At 41.0% G+C, this 23,064-nt stretch overlaps 2 protein-coding genes across 2 annotated transcripts; one reads left to right on the plus strand and one right to left on the minus strand.

Moving 5' to 3' along the window:
* Window positions 1–2,622: 2,622 nt before the first annotated feature.
* LOC109471602 (ribose-5-phosphate isomerase-like) lies at window positions 2,623–6,079 on the minus strand. Its single transcript, XM_019770951.1, has 9 exons — window positions 5,867–6,079; window positions 5,685–5,745; window positions 5,122–5,177; window positions 4,812–4,871; window positions 4,445–4,509; window positions 4,197–4,265; window positions 3,760–3,901; window positions 3,251–3,350; window positions 2,623–2,850 (listed from the first exon to the last, which is right to left on the minus strand). Exons 1-9 carry the CDS (start codon window positions 6,038–6,040, stop codon window positions 2,720–2,722), a joined length of 858 nt encoding a protein of 285 aa, XP_019626510.1. The 5' UTR covers window positions 6,041–6,079; the 3' UTR covers window positions 2,623–2,719.
* Window positions 6,080–6,804: 725 nt separating this feature from the next.
* Window positions 6,805–22,826, plus strand: LOC109471572 (eukaryotic translation initiation factor 2-alpha kinase 3-like). The gene is made up of 19 exons (XM_019770922.1): window positions 6,805–7,153; window positions 7,917–8,049; window positions 9,568–9,765; window positions 10,110–10,258; window positions 12,717–12,854; window positions 13,164–13,275; window positions 13,609–13,756; window positions 14,207–14,321; window positions 14,816–14,925; window positions 15,353–15,500; window positions 15,933–16,011; window positions 16,430–16,530; window positions 16,921–17,043; window positions 17,552–17,704; window positions 18,241–19,051; window positions 19,573–19,749; window positions 20,265–20,366; window positions 20,901–20,963; window positions 21,364–22,826. The coding sequence occupies exons 1-19, from the start codon at window positions 6,936–6,938 to the stop codon at window positions 21,517–21,519; spliced, it is 3,234 nt and encodes a 1,077-aa protein (XP_019626481.1). The 5' UTR covers window positions 6,805–6,935; the 3' UTR covers window positions 21,520–22,826.
* The last annotated feature ends 238 nt before the right edge of the window (window positions 22,827–23,064 follow it).

Genomic DNA, 23,064 nt, shown 5'->3' on the forward strand with positions numbered 1-23,064 from the left:
GGAGGCCATCTCCCTGCCTCTTCTCATAACCACGGCCCCGCTAATGTCGGAAGACCTACCGTACGTATTGCGTCTCTCACCGGGGGCCTTCTCTTCCTCCTCTTGTTCAGCCCCAACCTCCCTGTGCTAACACCGATCCTCTACGCCAGACGTCTTCCTCATTAGCATAAAGGCTAGACGCACGCATCATGATGATATATTCTCTCGGTTGACGTACCGTTCTAAAAAAAATCCAACCGACCGTCATTTTGTTGCATTTCCTCCTACCCGAGTACATGTATATAGAATCTTCTTCCCTCCCGCACTGAGCCAACGGTTGGAGGTAGCGTTTACATTACACAGTGGGCGGCAACACACAGCGACATTAGTTATGCACAATAAATGTCCCCGCTAGTTTACCTACATCAAAAATTGATGACAGGCACTGATAATGGGGACCGCCATAAGAGGCAGTCCCGTTGCAATATTTCATCCACTCCTCTGGCAAGAGTCTGCCGCGTATGTAAAGATGGTTCTGACTTTTGTTAGATAGAAGCTTATACTATACTATGTTGGACCCAAAGAAGCACTAGATATTAAAATAAAGTGTAACGGCGCATGGACCTTAAAATCAGTAAAATATAAATAAAACCTGGTGCGCCTTAAATGTGATACAGTGCGCAGCCAACCACGGATATATGTGACCCGTACTTCTACCTATAGGTTTACAAATCAGTCACCAGTCAGATACAATGTACATCAATTAGTTCAGAATGCCAGCGTATTTTTTATTACGACAGCATTAGAAGGCAATGGATATCTAACTTTAAGAAAGCCATCCGCCAAATGTTCAAACAGTAAGACCTTCGTGATTAGATTTTAGATTATGTACCTTCATTTGTATATAGTGTAAATTTCCTTTTGTATTATATGCGTGTTTTTAATATGTTAGTTGTTGCATGTATATGTTTTCTCGAAAAAACCCTGGAAGATTAGCCTTTTGGCTAAAGGGTATCGATTACTATCGAAATAAAGAGAATAAAGAGGGATATGGATGGATGTCATTTGATCAGGATATGAATAAAATTTAAATTCATGTACAATGTTACGGAATGAGTCACGCACGCATTTTGCATTCTAATACACCTGGAAGTTCGAGCATGGTTCTCTACTACTTCTGTGTCTTCCAAGTGCTAGTCACTTTCTCTTGATGTGCTGTTGTCGGTTTGTTTGTTTCTGCAGTTTTTGTGTCCGTACAGTTAAGTGACAGAACGTGGGTGGGGGAAATTCCATAACCATAGACCACAAAAGGCCAGACACAGGAAATTGGTCCCAGAAGTCTGTAGTTGGCAGGAATCTCGTCACTGGTTTTCAGAGGCTTGGCCTACAAGGTTTCTGCCCCTGGTGGGTTAAAAGTATGTCAAACTATCTATTTTCTATATACTATATATTCTACTTCCCAGACGTTTTTGACATCTCTGATTTCTTCTCCCATTTACAGTTTGGAAAGAAAGGGAGGAAGGCCAACAGGGCTAGGGAGAGAGGTTGTGGAAAAGTATTTTTTTTCCTAGAGGCAATTGTGTTCACTTTGAAAAACACCTTCCACATCAGTTTCCATTGGCATTGATCTTTTGAGGGCCCTTACTATCAACAGAAGAGATGGACTTAACTTGTATATGTGTAAATAAAAGTGTCATGAAATACAACAAAGCATATTAAAAATGCACAAGGACACAAATTTGTGAACAAAGGCTGTATTTTGCTTTTTTCTGGGGTACAAAGTCTTTGTTACAAATCATATTCTTTGCTGGCAAGACAATTCAGAATCTGCAAACTTGACAAAACATACATGACAAAGGAACCACATTCAAAGGTACCACATTCAAGCTCAGTTTAACATTTGTACAAAATCATACACCTTCACTGCATTTATTTGATTTGTGTCATGTGTAGCAAGATTAGGCCCCTACATGTTGAATAGGATATACAAAAATGGCCAACTTCAACTCCTAAACAAAATTATTGGTAACGTTACTCAGTACCTGTTGCTTTCTTAAATACATGCACTTCAAAATGCATTAGCAACACAAGAAGTACATGTACAATCAAGTTAGAAGCATAATCATCTAAATGTCAATAATAATCAAATAGATTACCAGCATCAAAGCCAATGAAGACCTACTTCAACTTCAAGTTTGCCCCTTCAACACTCACCACAGTTGATGAGCTATGTGTGAATAGTTAGAAGTGGTAGTCTCTGTTTCCCTGATTTCCTTAAAGAATCAGATTGATGAAGTCATATACACGTACAATGTACAAAAATACTGGTGAGTAAGGACAAGCTGCCCCAAGAAAAGAAAAGAAAAACACATGATATAGAAATACATGTACTAAACACCACATCTTTCTTGAGCTGATATAAATAAATAAGTTGTTGAGCAAGGAAGCATGAAGTTACTACAATATCACATTGTTACATTTTGCACTGGGAGTAGAAAACAAGTTGACAATCTGTGACTGTTTTGCTAAATTTACTCTTGAGTTATTTGGCAGTTTCACTTCAAGGGACAAGACTGAAATCCAAGTCATTTACGTGGTTTGAATGTTTAAAAAATCTCAAAGGTAACATTTCTTGAGTACTGCATAGCAAAAATATGTGTATTTAGTTTACAAATGTAGGACCTATCTCCCTCTAATTCCACTAACATCTACAATTCGACATGGACTGTTCGGACCGTCGCTATTTTTCGCTCTCATCGCTCTCCGGAGTTCCGTTTCTGGACAGTTTTTCCCTGAAGGTGACTGATCCGTCAGGCATTCCAAAGTATGCTCGCTGTGCCATGTCGATGAACAAACCAGTCTCAACCACACCTACAGAAGATATTAGAAGACAAAACACATTAGTAATTCTCGAGTGATACTTCAGAGACCAGCAAATCTTCATAGAACAGCAGCATATGTATTGTTCTTCTCTGGCCAGCTCACATTGCACTACAAGTTGTTTTTCTTAAAATACTAAATATTGTGGTCGCCTAAAGTATTTATAAAACCAGATACAAACTGTTGAATCATTGCATGCAATGCCTTTTTGCATTCCTAAAGTTCTCTTGGAAGCCAAAACATCCTGTTACCAACCCCTTTGAGTTACATATATGTTTTGTGGATACAAACAATCCACACTTACAAAGCAGATCACAAAGATACAGTTGTCTTCAGTAGAGTCCATGAAACAAAATCAATCCTTATTCTACATAAACAAGGGTTGCCTTACCAGGGATCATACTGATTTCCATGTTAACTTTCTTCCAGTCTTTCGTCTCATCAAACTTCCAGTCCAGAATGAAGTTTCCGTTGTCTGTTACAACAGGTCCCTAAGTAAACAAAAACAAGCACATCACATAAATAAACAAAAAAACAAGCACATCACTATTAGCCATGTTGCACCTCCCATCAAGGATGATAATTGCAAATGGGGCATCATTAAAACAGGAGATATACACATGCTTTTCAATGGCAGGTTGCTAATAATTTTCTCTTCAATGTCAAAAATATGCTGTACACTAGTGTACTAGAGTACATTTACATACACACCCCTACACAAATATCACAGTGCACCAACATTAGGTGCACAAAATACAGATGCAAGCAGTATTTCAAAACCTGTACAATAACAATGATGAGCCGACTATCATTGAGGGCTAACCTTGAGCCTTATGCAAAAGAGGGGTTTGAAGAGACGATTGACAACTGTTTTTGCTAGGATCAGTTTCCGCTACTCACAGCCTTGTTAGCTCCCATCCTGAGCACAGCCTTCCCTCCCAGTTTCTTCTCGATGGCCCTGATGACAGGCACGTAACCCATGGGGATCACCTCAATGGGAACTCCCTTCTTCCACTGCTCTCCCAGCAATTTGGAGTCCTTCCTGCAATAATTCAACCAAAAGGCAAATGAATAAAATAAAAATCTGGATGAAATTTCACACAATACTGTTGTAGAATTCTGAGTAAAATTGTCAATTGCTTGATCATTTCTAAAATTACTAAGAAATCGGACTTTAAATTTTAATGCTGTGGATCTACCAAACCATTATTTTACAAATAAATCAATGCACTATTAATATTACTTGTAAAAGTCCAATTATTCAATTTGAAAATCTAATGAAGCCTGGCCCTAGGCATCTTTGAATGACTTTCAAGTAGAAAGAAGAGCCACTGTACCTGTGATCTGCGATCACTACGAAGTACTTGGCACAGGAAGCAACAATCTTCTCCTGTGTGCAGGCAGCACTGTGTGTGAGAAACAACACAAAGTCACTTTTACTGGGGACATAGTCAATCTGTGATTCTGACAGCTACTTTAAGGTCATCTACCTCATCAGTTGTGCATCATCGTATGATCCATATCTGTATATATCAGTCTCCTTCAATGGAATAAAACAGATGGAAGAAATTGACGAGTTTCTTACCCTCCCCCTTTGATGAGGTTGAGATCTTTGTCGACCTCGTCAGCTCCGTCTATGGCAACATCAAGCTGGAACAAGGGGTTGATGAAGAATGGAATTGAAAATTATATATCATCACTCACACACACACACTTTTAGCATCTAAATCATAACCAGACAAAATGTATTGTGTAAAAAAAAACTAAAATTTATCACAGTCTAAGAAAAGAAATGTTTCTTAGAATAACAATTTTGTAAGCATAGCAAACCTCAATACATTTACCAGTATAACCAACTCATGACTTTGAACAAAACTTGATGTGTAAGTAACTGTAACATATTTCACAAATCAACACTGACAATAGAAGAGGTGAACAGTGACTATCCTTACCGAAGGTGTGCGCTCCAAGTCAGACACCGTCAGGCCTTTCTCTGTCAGCAGCTGCTTAGACTGAATGGGAGACAAACACAAACATAATCCTACATTTGAAAATTCACTTTAAAGGGTAGGTTTTCTAACAAGATTCTTGACATTTCCGAAAATGCCATACAATGCAGTGTTTGGTAAACATGCCCTTGACCTTCTATCTGGGACATGCTGCTTGAGTTCAAAGTTCAAATGCCATCCAGTCTAAGTATAGTCTGATTGATTGCCATGACTTCTAAAATGTCATTTGGCAGAATGACAAAGCTTGTCTTACCTGGAATGATGTTGGCACACAAACAACATTCAGGTTTTCCTCTTGTACCCTCTCCGCTGGGAAACAAACATACAAACAAAGCAATTAAATTATAATAGATACTAATATTACTATAGAATATGTATGTGGTTTCCCTCTTAAGCAATCTCCAGGTTTTGTGATAACTTTTCAAAATTTATTTTTAATATAAATTATGACTCATGAATTAAAAAAAGTCATGATCGTGCGCGATCACGTGAATCATTAAATATATATCATCAGAGCAGTATATTCTCAGTGAATTTGATCAAGGACCTTTTGGTTGAAGAACAAATTGTCATTTTAAAAGACAAAATACCTATGCTGCTACAGTATTTTCTATATAATTCCAGGAGAAAGACCACTTCGTACAAAACTATGCATGAATCACCAACATATGACGCACGGTCTTCCCCTGGCGGATTGTGTTGACCTCAGCACCACAGAACCAGTTGCAACTAGTTGCGGCAAAAAAACATGAGGCAAAATTTTCCCCACGAAATACGGGTGCTAGAAAGACCAGTCGACCTCAGGAAGCCACCTACCTAGTCTGTTAATAGCAAACACTATCGTAGACCCCGATCCTATCCCCAGAGCCTGGCCGTTCTGCAAAACAAGAGGGAAATCGTGAGAAAAACAAAGGGCAGTTTTCAAACTGCGAAAAATGGCGCCAAAATCAAGCATGGTGAATTTTTGAAAAGTCGATATACCAAAGGTCGCTTCTCACCTTGACGTGGTTGTCTATGGCCTGGAACGCCGCTGACTGCTTAGCCTGTGTTATCAAGTCCATGTCTGAAGAATAACACCTTCTTAGGACGCAGAAATGGCTCGGTTTGAGGCCCTTCGTCGTCAGAACGCACGAGGAAATGCGTGCAAGTGTGACGAACCCGCGCAACTTCATTCAGCTGGGTGGTCCTGAGCATGCTGGGAAAGCTGGAACAGTCCACACGTGCAGGGGTAGGAAAGGTCGCGTTTTCAACATTAAAAATCCTTTCTAGACACATGACTTAAACAAAACGCATGAATATGATTTGTAAAATTTCAAATAAATATTTGTCTTTATCATTTGCATACCAGTACCATGTTATCTTTCATTGTGATCTACTAAAATTTACGAATTATCCCCATAAATGGTATCTCCCTATATTTCTCGACCAACTCGTAAACAACAGTTTGTTTTCTTGCAAGGCCGCGGTGAAAAAGGCACACCAAACATCACATGAGAACCACACCGACATTTCTCTGCCGCAAATACATCTAAATTCTAATGTAAAGGTGAAAGTCGTGATTGGAGCCACGTAAACGTCGTCTGTGGAACCATGGAGGTAGAAAAAAATTTCTACCTCCATGGTGGAACGTTTTGGAAGGCTGACTCATCACACTGGGCCAATCAGCGCTTGGCGGAAACTAGGGGTCAACGTTAGGTCACCTTAACAGACGATTCCAAGTCATAGGGAATTTTTGTAATAGATAAAATATAAATATATAGTTTAAAACACAACATTAATCTTTACTACTATTTAAACTTATTGAAGTCTTATGAAATATTCTATTTGTTGTAAACAAAGCTTAATAAAGCCAGTAACTTTGAGAATCGCTGAGTTTGATATTTTCCCTTGTTCCTCTTCGTAATGGCAGAGCCCATTCTGTTTCCGGTAGTGTAGCGAAGCCCAAACTTTTAGATCTGCACACAGAGTTTATATCGATCTGCCTCCGTGTTTGTGTGTATGTGGCCGTTGCACCGTAATTTTCCACTCATGTAGCGCGCTAGCCCGACGCTGTGCTAGCGTCCAGCCATGGAGCCCAGGCTCGCGCGACTTTCCTTTTTCGCCGCTTCTACGTTTTTCGCTCTTCTGTGCTGCAGGAGTTTGGCAGGGTTGCCAGATGTTGGTGAGACGGAGGAGACGTCCCTCCCACCTCACGAAGATGTGCTTGTAGTTGACGTTCCAGATTCAGAGGACGAGGTGCGAGAAACGCCTGCGTGCGGCTCGACGCATCACCGCTCTCACACTCCGTACGTCTGATACATTTCTCTCAACTGTACACGTATCTCCTTTTTAAATATACACAGATCTGAATGAGTAAGATGTCTTTAGAATAGAAAGTTCGAGAAGTATTTGAAGTGACGTGTCTCTACTAGTGTGGGGAGTTCCCGATGACGTGACATGTAAACAAACCGTGACTGACAGGAACGCTACGTTACAAAGATGAAATAAATCGTGTGTAAACAAACGGCAAATAAACAGTTAACATTAGTAAGTTGAGAGATACAAATGAATTCAAAGAATGTAATTTATTTTTAAAACTCACTGGAGGGTGCCAATGTGGTCTTGTGGTTTATAAGATTGTTGACTTCTTGAATTATAAGGTTCTTTGGTTGAATCCCTGGCAGGCGCATTGCTGTGCCCTTGCAAAAGGCACTTTACACCTATTTCCTCACTGCCTCAGGTGCAAAAGAGTGCCTATCTAGATGTTCTCTCAGATGAAACGTATTGGCACACCTCGAGCATGTCAGAACAAGTACTAGTAGGGGTCCTTCCTGGATCAATCTTACGGTCCGATCTTAAACTGCTTGTACAAAACTGGCGTGTTACACCTACAGGTGGTTTACAGGTTTAGTAAAACAAACAAAACACAAATAAACAAGTAACATTTAGGTTATATACTAGTATTTTGAACACTCTTAGTCCTACCCAGGCTTGGAACTTGAAATCGTACTGTTCAGTGATTGGCATGTGTCTCGCCTTCATAATTGACACCTGTCATTTAACCCCCAGACCCCTTGTGTTGGTGAGCACCCTGGATGGGAAGGTCTCTGCACTGGACATGTACAATGGTGGTCAGCTGAAGTGGACGCTGGACACAGACGAGGCTGAGCCACTGCTATCTGCCAGCATCAGCAGACTGGAGGTGAGACATCAGAATTGGTCAGATGTTAGAGTGGGAGTACATCCATCCATCCATACATATCCAGGCTTAGATTATACTGCTGCCGGCTTCCCTGTCTCAGGGGTGGGCAGCAGTCGGCTAGACTGGACTCCATGTGTCCATGTGATCCTGTCCAGTGGGTCAATGTGGGAGTGATGATTGGAGATCCAGAATTCTGTACTATAGCCTGGGCACCATCCAGATTTTTCTACCTTAGCCAGGCTTACTGTACTTAGTAATGTCACACAAAGTTGCACAGGCTACGTATTCATGGAGTCGATTGGAGAACCATCCTCCAGTTAAGTAGTATCAGTATCACATGACCTTCCACACAAACCACTGACGGTTGAAGAAGAGACAAACTTCCTACTTGACCTTAGAGTTAGACTCAACTCAGCTCGACTCTACTGGACTGACCCAACTCTACTATACTCTACGATATGATATGATACGATACGATTTGATACAAGTTTTAACTGTAGCTGTCCTTTCCTGGTAGTGATCACAGAAACTTTGTTATTTGTGGCAGTTTGCATTGTCACGTATCAGTGACCATCTGCCAAACAAAATGACGTCATTTTTTATTTTCTTTCTGAGAAACACCCAAAAATCAATGCACAGGCTGCTGTACACTCGTGCTTTATAAATAAAGGTTGTGTAGCCTAACCTTGGCACTGTTTATCATAGGACTGTCACAAGACTGATAGTCCTGGGTAGTATACAATACAGAAAAATAGCAAAGTTATGTGAAGATCTCCACTGTACTTGAAGTTGAATATTATGGTGCCTAAGTTTTGTATTTGTATCTGTATAGCCGGTATAACCGCCCTTTGGCGTAACACACTGGCTAAGTTGTTGTGATATTTTGTGTATATTTATCAGAGATCATTGCACCAACAGTTAAAAAAGCTTTGCAGGCCAGGGACAGAACAGACACAAGCCTGGGTGCCATTCTACGTACTTTCCCACTGGCTCCCTGTACTACGGGCCTACTGGTAATGTTATGGTGGCCAGTGACATTAGGGAGCTAGCGCAAAGTTGCAATCTATGGAGGATAGAGACTCATCTTTCAAAACATCAGGTATCTCTGTTATGACAGGAGGAGCAAAAAACTTCCAGTGGGGTCGTGTGGTGTAAGGGCAGAGTCCATGACTTGGAACCTACAGGTCCCAGGTTCGAGTCCTGACATGCCATGATTTTGTGCCCTTGGGAAAGGCACATAACACAACTTTCCTCACTTGACTCAAGTAAAAATCAGTACTGTCCTGCCCTGTATTTGTCCTTTGCGTGGGTGGCGACATAAAATAAGTTGACATAACTTGAGTACTAGTATGCCGTCAACATGTCCAGTCTTGAAATGTTGGAATAAAAAAAAAAAAAAACTTCAGGTATATTAAAACTGGATTTCTAAAATGTTTTGTTTTGAGTGAGTAAAATTATACGTAGTGAAAAATTTTTATTGTATGGGCTTTAACTTGGAGTATGTACTTTTCCCCACAGTTGACACGAAACGGCCGTCCCATGCAGCTGATTCCCTCCCTGGACGGTGGGCTGTTCCAGTGGGACGGAGAGAGTCTGGAGGCTGTTCCGTTTACCGCCGACACCCTTGTCAGCTCCACCTACAAGATGAACGATGACAGCATGTTGGTGGGGGGGAAGGAGACCAAGACTTACGGAGTCCACGCCAAAACTGGCAAGGTTGGCAGCCTGATTTTTCAATGCTTAAACACTGATTTACAAAAATATTTAAACAGGTTGATAGATCCAAGAAGTTCTACTCCTTGGTAGAAGTACTAGAACATGCGTATGATGTAGGGATTTTCTTCATACACAACAGGTAATGTTTCTCACCTGCGCACGTTTCGGTGCCTGTCAGACATCTTCCTCAGAGCTTCTGACTGGAATTCTGCCTCTTGCTGCTATATGTAGCCAACCCCAGTGATGAACTGGGACGAGGGGTGATACAAACTTAGCGATGTTTGGGATTGTGTTCTCAAGCCATGAAAAGCCCATTAAATGTCCATTAATTCCCCTGCGTACAGCTGCAATATATATGCACATCCGGAGGATGCACCAACTTTGGAAGCAACGAGACGGAGACAGCCCAGACTGATCATGAGGAGGACATCATCATTGTAAAACGTCTGCAGCAGACAGTCCGGTCTGTGGAGCACAGGAAGGGCATGGAGCAGTGGGTTCACATTCTACTTCTTCTTTTTTGTATATGCTTAGCCCCTTTGCTAGGATTTGATTTGATTTATTGAAATTGTAACAATACAATACACGTGGGACACAGGCAGCTGTTGCTGGTGTTGCGTCCCACACATACAAACAAATACAGGACAGGACAATACTTATTTTCACTTGAGTTAAGTGAGAAAAGTTGTGTATAAAGTCCCTTTCCCAATGGCACAGGATCGGTGGCATGTGAGGACTCGAACCCAGGACCTCTTGGTTCTGAGTCGAGCACTCTGCCATTGCGCCATACGATCCCATATAAATGTAAGGAAAGGAAAGGACAACATAGAAGGGAACATAGATAACTGATCTTGTCCTGAATCACTAGTATGTTCTTTTTATCTCGGCCGCCTGAAGCGGCCGAGGTATTGTGCTCCAAAATATGTACGTTCGATCGTGTTTTCGACCGTGAAAAAAAACCCAATGAAACCAATTACTCTGCATGTATACTTTACTTTGTGGTGTCGACCTACCGGATGATAGTGTCGTTATTCTGATACAACGAAGTTGCTAAAAAAGAGGAAATGCTGTTTACCACAAAACCATTGTTTTATATCATAGTATGCATTTAATGTTCTAGAATTTCGCTAATAGCTGCTGTAATTGGACCAATAAATCAATGACATAAATTATGTACATTAACCTTCCATATTTGCTTCAGTCGCAAGATGTCGCTTTTGATTGGTGAATAAATCACTGTGACGCAAGTAAATATTCACTTGAAATGAGAAATTACCGCCCAACAAAACGGACCATTAGATTCCCAGTGCTGTATTACTCTTTTGTTCTTGTGGTCAACTTGTTTTCTTTGCTTGAATCGCGTAAAAGACCAAGGAAAATACAATGAAATCGGCAATCGCCGAGCCGCGCCCCGATCTGCCGCCGCCATCTTGGATTTTTTTGGAAAGCTGCAATTTGGCCCAAACCGCTAGAGGGGGCGAATTAAAATGTTTAATATATTCGGTGTGAAGTTTTAGTAGCTCTAGCAGTAGAGGAGAAGTTTGATAATGCATAGAACGGATAAAATAGAATAAAATTAAATGAGATAAAATAAAACAGAATAAAAAATAAAATGAAAATAAATAAAAAATAAATAAAAATAAAAAAATGAAATAAAATGAAAATTATTGTAGTGGTTACATATACTTAACGTTATATTGTATTTAGCAATGATCATTTTTCACTAATTCCATTGAAGCAAATGATAATGGAAGCCAACTTATTACCCTGTTTGGTGTTACAGGTATGAACATACTAGGTAATACATTCTTTCCTCTCTAGCAGTTACACAAATCTATGTGGACATCCTCCAAGAACACAAAACTACATGGCCAGCGGCCGAGATAAACTTTTTTCAAAAGTCTTGTTTTACTACATGTATCAGGTGGTACATCTTTCCTACACTTACCCCCAGTGGGTTCAGCTTCTTTTTCTTCTTCTCCATTTCTGCTTAGCCTCAAAGCTGGTATTGTCAGCAGGTTGCACATGTTTTAGTTACTTTAGTACATGTGACTCGGTATACATACATGTATTACCATAAGGAAAAGAAAGGATTTTAGGAAAGGAAGGTCTGGAATGATATGGAAGAGAACATAACTGATTTTGTGTGTGCAAGGGACAAGAATCTTCCTGGCCATTAGAGTCTATTCCGCGTCACCGAGTGGGATTTTTCTCCATGTTTCTAATATGTTTGAATTATTTAGAAGAAAAGAATACCCTAGTAACAAAAGTTCTAAATTTTTCAAAAATTTGAAAATGAAAATTTGAATATATTTGAATTCATTTATATATTTCTGAAACATTTTGAAAGTGACTGTACAAAGATCTCTTTATTTAGAATAAATTTGAACTACCCATTTGTTTCTTTCACTATTCGAAATATTTAGAAATATTTCAAACAAATGAAAAATGGTAGATGTGGGTAATTGCCCCAATAAAAGTAGGTGCTAATCCTACTCTTCTGTATTCTTCTGTATATTTTTAGGTTTCACTGCTGGACACTGGTGGCTCTTTTAGTTGTAAGGCATCAAAGCCTGACACCCAGGCAGTCTACCCTGTACTTCACAGGGATGTGTGAATTACTTCCTTCCCATCCCACTGACCTATTTACAAAATGTTAGAAATAATTCGAAATAATGGTAAAAAATGGTAGAGTGCTGTTAGAAATATTTAGAAACTATTGGAAATGTCATATTCCACATCAGGAATATTTCAAACGTTTTAGAAAACCAGGGAATTGTTTAGAATATTGACAAGATGTTCAAAATATTTCCAAATTATGAAATTTCTTACACAAACAATTACAAAGAATTCAAAACGTTTCTAAATAATGACAATAACAACCCACACGGTGACGCGGAATGGACTCTAGATAAAATAGGACTGTAATTAGAAATGTTCTTCCCTGCCAGGTGGAACTTCAGTGTGGGTCAGCACGAGCTGGTCTTCCTGGAGGGTAACCATGACAACAGCATGAATGACAGCAGTGACGACGTCCCTGATGATGTCATAGAGGACGTGCCGTGCAAGTCCTCCAACATGTACAGCAGGTTGCAATATTTACATAATTATATACACTTGATTTGACTTGAATTTATGTTCACTTTCTACTTATGCTTCAATATTCTTCTGGGTGCCAGTAACTCTTGTCATTTTTGATGAAGACTTTATAATAAAAAGTCGAAACGGGTAAACTGATAGTCTCAGCCGTCATCTTCACTCACTCACTCACTCACTCACTCACTCACTCACTCACTCACTCACTCACTCACTCACTCACTCACTCACTCACTCACTCACTCACTCACTCACTCACTCACTCACTCACTCACTCACTCACTCATTCCTTCATTGTACAGCTGGGACTACTATGAGGAGGAGAGCCTGACCAGCATCAAGGTGTCGGTTCCAGACGGGGTCGTCTCAGCCGTCAGACAGGACAGACCTGACAAGGTCATCTGGAAATACAAGGTCAGGGGGCAGACACTCACTATCCAGGATTTGATCAGGCAGAGGTTTAGGTTTATGGAAAGTAGTACTATTTTCTGTATCTTGTTCTTCTGTCGGAGAGAAATAAGCTCAATGACCTGAACCAGACATCTGTCACCATGGTAACTAGTGTTGGGTTACATCATGTTGCAATTTCATAGCAGGAGGGATTTAGACTACTGTCACCATGCATGTGAAGTAAGAGTGTGAGTGTTTGAGTAAGAATTAACAGAGCAGACTATAAGGTAAACATTATGCATTTGCTTGGAAAATGTTACCTTTATAGTTAATTGTCAATTCCCCCCTCCCTCCCAGTTCCCCAGCCCAGTGGCGGCAGCCTGGACCCTGGAGGAAGGTGAGCTCCTGCCTGTGGGTCTGTTTGACCAAACCCACGTCCCCGCCCTGACATCAGAGGACCAGACCCTTCCTCCTGATGATGTCACACAGCCTGCCATGTACCTGGGTAGGTACAGTTCCTAACATTCTCTATAATGCATTTTTGTTTTGCATAGCTGGTGAACTGCCTTCAGGTGTAACACACCAGTAACTTAAGTACAAGCTGCTAAAGACTGGGTCAGTACAGTTCCAAACACTCTCAATTATACCATCATGAAGTTCTTCTGTGTTGGTAGTTACTTGTTTAAAACTTTTTGTTGCAGCAGATTGTTCTCACCTAGAGCTTTTGACCAGTCTCTCTGGTCTTCTTCAGTCGACTGACCCAGTGAGTCTTGTCACGTGGCTTCTCTGAAGTCTGTTGAGGAAGATCAGAGTGACTGGTCAAATGCTGTAGATGAGAACAATTCTTTTGTCTGTGCAACACATATCCGTAGGTCTAGGCATCGACTATAGTGAAATATTTAATAATTAGTGTAATACTAATAGTTGTCACTTAATCATCTTTCCCACCTGCCAGGTGTTCACAACGGCCAGATGTACGTCCAGCTGTCCTCCAAGATGGCTGCCGAGGTGGACATGGTGGCGAAGGCCAAACTCCTCATGGACAAGAAACTGCCCATGGCTATTCCAAAGTAGGTGCTTCTAATTCACACTTTTATCAACTGTCGTCCTAAAACCTCAGCGAGAAAGCTTCAGAAGATCCTTTCCCTACTGTTGACCCATTGTCCAGAACAGTGTTCCACCAGACATACTTTATTGAAAAGCAGCCACCTATATATGGCAGATATGGCAGTTATCAAGAATACTAGTACTAGTAGATAAAGTTAGACTTGACTTGACTTGACACACATGGCCCCGAGTCTTATGTATGTTTTTCATACCATGTAAGTATAAAAATATGAATATAGATTTATTAGTATTTTAACTGATGTAAAGTTTGTCTTTTTGATATATTTTTCTCTTATTCTCTTCAGTCATAATCTCAGTGAAAAGTAATCCACCATTTCTGTGATGTTACCTTATGCAAACAGAACACATGGTGACTTGGTAAATCACTTTCTTCCACTTTCCCTTTCCCTTTCCTCAGGGTGTCCTGGCGACCGTACCTTGCGACCTCTGACACGAGGACCCCCATCCTGCTGACCGGTGGACAGTCCCCTCCCCTGCTGACCTATGAACCCGAGCTGGACAGACCGCCTATTGACCACCCCACAGGCAATGTGGACTATCCCTACGGTTAGTCATTACTAGTAGTTTGTAGTTTTGAATAAAGAGACTCTTTTTACGCAACCAAGTCTTTTATTCAGCCGACGTTTCGGTGACCGTCTGTCACAGGTGTCGCTGCTGTAGATGCATTCCCAAACGTACAATATTTACATATCTACACACACATATCTATAGCAGCGACACCTGTGCTGCAGCGCAATGTGAACCAGTCAGAATTGCCCTGAGGAAGGTGACAGATGGTCACCAAAACCACGGCTGAACAAAAGACTTGGTTGTGTAAAAAGAGTCTCTTTACACTATACTTCTTTTATTACCGAGTTGATTCACAGTACAAATCTAGTGGAAAACAGCTGCATGTACATGTACCTTTGCAGGCTGAAGGTTGAATACACACGCGTATCAGGTCTAAGTAAATGTTTTCCATCTGCCTAAACAGACAGTGGTTATTACCTGTTCTCTGACGACCCCAACTGCTGTCCGCTGGAGGAGGGGAAAGACAGACACAGGAGGAGCGTGGAACAGAACTCATCATCACAGAAACTCGTGGTGCAGGATGACTTCACCGCACGGCTGCTCAGCTGGTGGTAAGGACAACCAGTCCAGTCAGAAACTTAACTGTTAGATACGTCCCTTTTTGGAGTGACAGGTAATACAGGGTTCTTAGTAGGCTATTTGAGCGTAGGGCCCCCTATGCTGTGATTAGGACCCCCTATGCTGTGATTTAGCCCCCCTACACTTTTTTTTGTACGAGTGTTTTGTTATGGTGAGAACCTTATCTCTGAGTATGGCAGTCTTGTTTTGGATGTGTTCGTAGGTATTTGAATTGAGGGACAGTACATGGCTGTGGGAATTACCTAACCACAGATCACAAAAGGTCAGACACTGGAGGTTGAGTGCTAGAAGCTGGCTGAGGGCCAGCAGTACGTTTGCTTGTCATGATTCCAGCATACATGTATACTGATAGTGACTGAGTCTAAAAAAGACTTAAAATGGTTTGTCTGATGTCTGTCCTGCAGGCAGGAGGTTGTTGCTATCAGTGTCGTGACCTCTGGCATTGTCCTGCTAATCCAGAACTTCAGGAAGAAAGATGTGAAGGTGAGGGAGAACGATGATAGCATGGAGCTGTGAAGCTTTCTTTCCAATAAATATGTAATATAACAAGCATAGCATCCAGGCTTGTAACATTGTGATTGTCTTGTCCTTATTTGTCATGAGTGAAACACTGGGTGATCTCCAAGACTACCATCAGCGTTTGGTATCTCCCAGAAAGAGTTCATTTCTCTGCTCAAACTCAAAGTAGTCAAGATGTTCCTTCAGTCCTTGCGCTAATTGGTCTTAGATAGTAAAATGTGTAGAGCCTAGGCCATATAGGAGATACAAGTCTCATAGTCAAGGTTTCAAGTGTTCTTACAATGTACATGTAGGTCTCCCAAACTACATGTAGTAGCCTGTTGAGATTTTAGGTCAGCAATCATGTTTTCAGCTCATAACAGTGTGATTATCCTTCGATCAGACTGACTCCCAAGGCTCAACGTCGTCTGGTTCCCAAACCCTGACCGATACTTCAGCCGACCAAACCAAACCTGGGCTGGATGCAGGGGAGTACAAGTCAAGGTTAGCACCTCTACTCAATAACTATGGCTACAATGGCTTTTTGTAGTTATTTCTCTTGTTCTCCTATACCCAAAATACCAGAATGATTCCAGAAGATAAGGCTTCAGAAAGTAGCCTGGTGGGTGGCTTGCATCCCAGATCTGGACCACAAGGTTGAGGGCTCAAATCCCTAGCCTGTTTAATCTACATGTATTTCTATTGTAGAAGTAACAAGGACACTTAAAAAGGTGACCATCACATTTTGAAACTGTCTTCCCTGGAAACAAGTAGATCGATCTTGCCAAACATACCATGGTTGTAATGTAGAAGTTAACATTGCTTTTGACAGAATAGAAGGGAAGTGATCATAATAAATAAGTGCACTAACATTGACTTGACCCATTTTCTTAGGTACCTGACAGACTTTGACCTAGTGCAGTGCCTGGGAAGGGGCGGCTTTGGGGTCGTGTATGAGGTCAAGAACAAGTTTGATGAATGCAGCTATGCCATCAAGAGAATCTCACTGCCAAACAGGTTAGACTAGAGTGTTTTTCTCTTGGATGTAGAGAAGGATAGTAGCATACTCCCTGGCTTGTCTGCAGTATATACGGTGCCTGTGCAAAACCCATAATGTATTTAGCATAGCACTTCGGCAGAACATATCTTTTAGGTTGTATTAAATTTTGAGTATTTAAGGATGACATCCTGTCTTAAGTTTATGCAACGTTAAAACAGACATTCAAAGAAAGCCTTGAAAAATCTGGGTTTCATGAAGGCGCAGTATGTTCTGCTGACATGGAACAAACTTCTTGGCGTGTTACACAATCTCTCACCATCAAGGACTGATTGGGCCTCTTCCCTTTTAGAGGTTTTACTGTATTTGTTGTATAATTACATTATTACAATGCCAAACACAGTCAGTAACTCCCATGGAATCATATCCAGTTGCTTGAGTAACAGTTTTTTGGTGTATCTTCTTGATGTCTAACCTTCACCAATATACATTATAGTTTAACCCACGCTTTTCCATTGCCATACCCAGGAAAGATGCCAGAGACAAGGTCCTTCGCGAGGCGAAGGCGCTGGCTAAGCTGGACCACCCCGGGATCGTGAGGTACTTCGGCACCTGGGAGGAGACTCCGCCGCCCGGCTGGCAGGAGGCAAAAGATCGGGAACTTCTCGGGGAGCTCAGCGGGTGAGGGATTTGTTATGTTCACCTTCGCAGAAGGAAAACATTTAATATTATATTGTTTTTGCTCTGTTTCTTCTTCATTTCCCTTCTTCTCCAAACAAATAAGGTTAATGACCAGGACCAGACGTCTGTCACCATGGTAACTGGTGTTGGGTTACATAATGTTGCAAGTGCCATGCAGAACTGAGTTCAAGAGAGGCAGCATGGTCACCATATATGAGTGTGTTTGAGTAAGAATAAACAAAGCAGTAGTGAAGGTAAACATTATGCATTTTGCTTTGCAAATCTTACCTTTCTAGTTAATGGTGTTGTGTGGTGCTGTGCTGAATAATCAAATGACTAGGCAAGCATCATACAAGATGAAGATGTCATGGCCTGTTCAGCCTCAATGTGGGATCACCTGTATCTTTACATATTATCAAAAGTTCATGTTTCTCAGTTTGTATTGCTCATCAATGAAGATGAACATTTATGCCAATCTTTCTTTAAGTTTGCTTTCTTTTTGCTGACTTTTTTTACCCCCCCTCCTCCTGCTACAGAACCATGGCCAGCCTGCCGAGCTCCCCTAACGCCAGTTCTGCCGAAGTCATCCGTCCCGTCAGACGGGCGGCTCAGCTCCACTTCTCTCGGGAGACCAGCGTGGAGGAGACACCGCTGGACAGAACCAAACCGCTGTACCACAGACAACTCAGCGACTCCTTCACTCAGAAGCTCGCAGATCTCTCCGGAACCGGAGGGTTTGTACCAAAACTCGCCCAGTATGACAGGGAACACACCGAAATTTCTGAGTCTTCGAGTATCGTGTTTGAGGACGTTTCTGCGAACAACGATGACGGCAGTCTTCCATTCCAGAGCTATCAACGTTCCATAACCAGAGGAGAGAGCAGCGGTATAGGAACTTCAACTAGTGTCGTCGCCAAAGATGATTCCTTCCAGATCCTGTTCGAAGAGTCGAGCAGCAGTAATCAGACGAACCCCGAGGAACTGGACGGAAACGTATCGGACAGCTCCTCTCTCTACGATGTTGTACATACACAGAATCAATGCCCAGATGTGGACCACCAGTCCGAAACAGACAGCAATGCCAAATCCAAGTGCCATGATGATAATCTCAAAGAAGCAGAAAGACCAAGCAAAACAGATACAGACTTGCAGAAAAAAGCCAAAGCACCCAGCCCCAAGGTTTACCTGTACATCCAGATGCAGCTGTGTCAGAAGGAGACACTGAAGGACTGGTTGGTGTTGCACACGCCAGATAGAGACAGGAGCGACTCGCTGCACATCTTCCACCAGATCGCCACAGCTGTGGAGTACGTACACAACCGGGGACTCATGCACAGGGACCTCAAGGTCAGACATGGCTCCTCAAGGTCAAATGTTCTACTGTGAATTCTTAGGACATGTCCAGAAATTGAGTTTTATTTGATTTGATTAAGTTTTTTTTGATTCTGGAAAAATCATTCTTTGTTTAAAGTTAAATCTTTTGATCCAACACTGAATTTCTCTCACTTAAGCTTAGAGCTTTTGACCAGTGAGACTTGTCACATGGCTTCTCTGAATTGTGACGTCAATACTGGGTCTGTTGACAGATTGAAAGCTCTAGGTAAGAATCTCTTGTGTTGGATCAAAAGCTTTAATTTTAAACAATCATATAACTACCAAAACAGATTAACTTTCATGACCTTTTCATGATCCTTTTTTTTTTTTATTTACTTCAGAATTCACCTCAAAACAAGGCTCGTGAGAGCCACTTACGTGTTTTGGGTTACAGTGATGACTGCGTGGTCAGATATTTGTTCACCCTTGATTTAAACCGTTGGAGGTTGTAATCTTTATCAGTATTATCTAACTTTTTTCTCTAATTCCTTCAGCCTTCCAACATTTTCTTCTCGTTGGACGGTGTGGTGAAGATTGGAGACTTCGGTCTGGTGACAGCCATGGACGAGGGTGTGCATGGGGAGGATGTGGTTCCTGATGTCGCTGTCGGTCGGGCGGACCGGAGACACACGGACCAGGTGGGAACACAGCTGTACATGAGCTCAGAACAGGTCAGTTGTTTTCATGGATCTAGAGACATGCACCAGTACATACAATGTGTTGCCCATATTGTACTGTCACACAGTTCCCCATTTTGAACTTTAATATAATAATTTCATTAGTTACATGTAGTTAGTTAGTCCAGAGATTTCCTATTTTCTTGTGTATCAATAATGATTCTTTTACTTTTTATTTTCCTTTTAGTTGTGCTGTATGGTACTGTGATAGAATTAGTAATACTAGTATTCAATTATTGCATTGAAGGAGAAACCTGGCATAGATCTTTTGGCTCTCTGGTTTCTCTAGAACATTCATCATTTACATGTACTACATAGTGACTTGTCCTGTTTTCATTTGCAAACAACAAATAAGTAGCAGTTTGGCTATCAATCCTCTATGATTAGTGTTGGGTTTACCGGGTATGCAGAAGGTTGTAGGACAGGAACAGGTGCTAAAATATCAACCAAATGTTACATACTCTGTATTAAGAATATGTTATCCAGATTCCATTTGTTTCTCCCCCTAGATTGCAGGGAAGGCGTACACCCACAAGGTGGACATCTTCTCCCTGGGCCTGATCTTCTTTGAGCTGCTGCATCCCTTCTCTACACAGATGGAGAGGGTCAGGGTAGGTGTTAAACTGTGTACATTTGGGTAGAGGGTCAGGGTATAGGTGTTAAACTGTGTACATAGACCCTGGAGAAGGTTGGGGTAGGTGTTAAACTGCGTACATTTGGGCAGAACAGTTGACGAGAACTTTTTATACAATTACTAGTATATACAAAACAATTAAGAAATGAATTATTCTTTTACCAGGGAATAGCCTGGAATCCATCCGTGAACGCTAATATCTCCGCTCCCTTCCGTTCCTCCGCTCTGCCGCTACCAGGGAATGCACACTCAGGGCAAAACCCTGTTTTTCAGGAGTTTCTGGCAACACTAACATTTGTAACCGAACAAGCTTTCGAGTTTAAATAAAGGCTTACTACTACTACTACTACTAAAATACACTAAAACTAACATAAAACTAACATTCTACTTGAAACTTTACCTTGTGTAACTACTAGTAAAAACAGAATTGTGGAAGCTTTTTTTCTCACCTTTACCAAATAATGTAGTTGGATCTCTGTATGAGATAAACATTTTGAGTTTGTTTCCTCAGATTCTGCTGGATGTGAAGAAGCAGAGATTACCACTGCCATTTGTGGAGAAGAACAGAGCAGAGGTGAGATTTTAATGTCATTACTACAGTATCTGTAATTAAAGAATAACTAAACATTGGTCATTTTATGTCTGGAGTGAAAGCTTTTGCTCCAACACGAAGAAATGTTCTCACCTAGTGCTTCCGACCAGTCATTCTGATCTTCTTCAATAGACTGACCCAGTGAGACTTGTCATGTGGCTTCCCTGAAGTGTGACGTCAACACTGGGTCAAAGGTATCTGGTAAATGATGTCAGCCCCTGTCATAGTTGAGTGATAGTCCCTGATGTAAAATAGTTTTTTTCACCCCTCTCAGGAAGTAGTCTTGTTCAGTGTCCAGTATTCTTACAGATACCTTGTTGATTTATTTGTCCAAAACCTTTCACCCTCAGCTGATAACACTCACTTCTGTGTTGATTTGCAGGCTAACTTTGTGCGTTGGCTGGTGTCCCATGACCCCAGCCTCAGACCCAGTGCCACAGAGATAATGAACAGTCCCCTACTGAAGAACAGGAAGCTGCCCACACCACAGCCAAAGAAGCAATCAAGAATCCGCAAGCTTTCGTCTTCTAGTAACTAAGCATAACTACAATCTAGTGTACTAGCAGGGTCACGTAAATCTTGAAAGTTCATCTGTGTTGGTAGAAGTCATTATGAAGCAGTTTAAACTGATTTCCAACACAAAGACAGGAGTTGTGTAGTCAAAAAGTTGGTAAGTCCAATCTTTTGGACACAAAGACTGGAGTTGTGCAGTCAAAAATGTTGGTAAGTCCAATCTTTTGTGCTGGAAATTAGTTTAAACTGCTTCATAAGGGTCACATAAACTTGATTGTATTCTCAACATGTACCTCATGCTGACCTACATGTAGTAAAATTTGTAATAGCAAACCATTGTTTTCAGATCCCAGCTCACTTTCAAGAATATTAGGACTTATTTGGTCCTTATTAAGACTATGACTTGTTGACTGTCAGATGCCAGTAATGAAATTGTGGTGCCAATACAAGTATGGAAGTTTTAAGATATTTGTCAGAAGAAGCAAATAATGTGCAAAGATATCTTATTGTGTGCAAAATCATTCATATGGATCGAGATTTCTGGTTTTGTTGTTACAGTACCATATATAGGAAAAGTACCATATATAGGAAAAGACGGTACAGTGTTCCCTTAAGTTTAATTTGCTTCAACCCTATGCAGGAATTGTGGGGTTTTTGTTTGAAAGTGATTTATGGGAAAGGTAGCCAAGATACAAGAATGTATCCCAGATGTTCTGTTTCGTTTTTGACTGTCTTTGAAAAGGACATTCACTCATTGTGAAATAAGCTGTACTCCAAACTTTTTTTTTTCATCTCGAACAAAAATGATGATAGAATCATCTATACTTCCTTCAGATGCTGCAAGAAGGGAAAATGCTTTTCTCAGGTGATTTCTGGTGGTAAGAAAAACATTCCTCAATATATGACAAATAATGACATGGTAAGTGGCAACTGCATTGCAATTGTGTTAACACTGTTGCCAAGATCTCGTTAACTGTAAGTATATTTTGTTGCTGCAATGTGTTAAAAGCAATATTCTTGTGTTTAATTTTTTTTTGTTTCTAGGATATTGTATTGAGTCTTGGTCAATACATTGACTGCACAGCATGTATCCATCCTTTTTCTGTTTTGGTCCACTTCGCAATAACAGTTGTAGCAGACTCATGCTAAACAAAGATATACATCTTTATTGAGGCTGCAGATTGGAGACCTAAGCAGTGTGAGACAAACTGATTGTCCATGAGAAGCCAAATGAAGGCTGGCAGGCCATGTACAGATTGGAAAGGCCTACTTGCATATGTGGCAATACTTAGGTGGAATATGTATAACTGGAAGAAATGTTCTGTGTAAATAAAGGAGATCAGAGAAAATACAGGACCTGGTGTATTTTATTTTAGTCCAATAACAGAAGTCGAAAAGGAAGTTAAGTTAAGTTACAAGAGTAGCTCCAATACCTATACAGTCAGTCATAAATTAAATACATGTAGTGAGAGAACCATGTCAACCTCTTTGCATAGTACATGTACATGTATGTTATAGTCTTAGACAATAGCTGTACAAGCTGAGAATCCTGTTGAGCGATTGTACTACC

This window comes from Branchiostoma belcheri, unplaced genomic scaffold (assembly GCF_001625305.1).
Source record: "Branchiostoma belcheri isolate BF01 breed outbred unplaced genomic scaffold, Haploidv18h27 scaffold25, whole genome shotgun sequence".
NCBI lineage: Eukaryota > Metazoa > Chordata > Leptocardii > Amphioxiformes > Branchiostomatidae > Branchiostoma > Branchiostoma belcheri.

Coding starts and splice junctions, on each gene's coding strand:
- LOC109471602 (XM_019770951.1), bottom strand. CDS start 6,040: ATGAAGTTGCGCGGGTTCGTCACACTTGCACGCATTTCCTCGTGCGTT. Junction 4,266..4,444: donor AACCTCATCAAAGGGGGAGG/GTAAGAAACTCG, acceptor TCTCACACACAG/TGCTGCCTGCACACAGGAGA. Junction 3,351..3,759: donor GGATGGGAGCTAACAAGGCT/GTGAGTAGCGGA, acceptor TTGTTTACTTAG/GGACCTGTTGTAACAGACAA.
- LOC109471572 (XM_019770922.1), top strand. CDS start 6,936: ATGGAGCCCAGGCTCGCGCGACTTTCCTTTTTCGCCGCTTCTACGTTT. Junction 14,322..14,815: donor CTGCCCATGGCTATTCCAAA/GTAGGTGCTTCT, acceptor CTCTGACACGAG/GACCCCCATCCTGCTGACCG. Junction 17,705..18,240: donor CTTCTCGGGGAGCTCAGCGG/GTGAGGGATTTG, acceptor CTCCTGCTACAG/AACCATGGCCAGCCTGCCGA.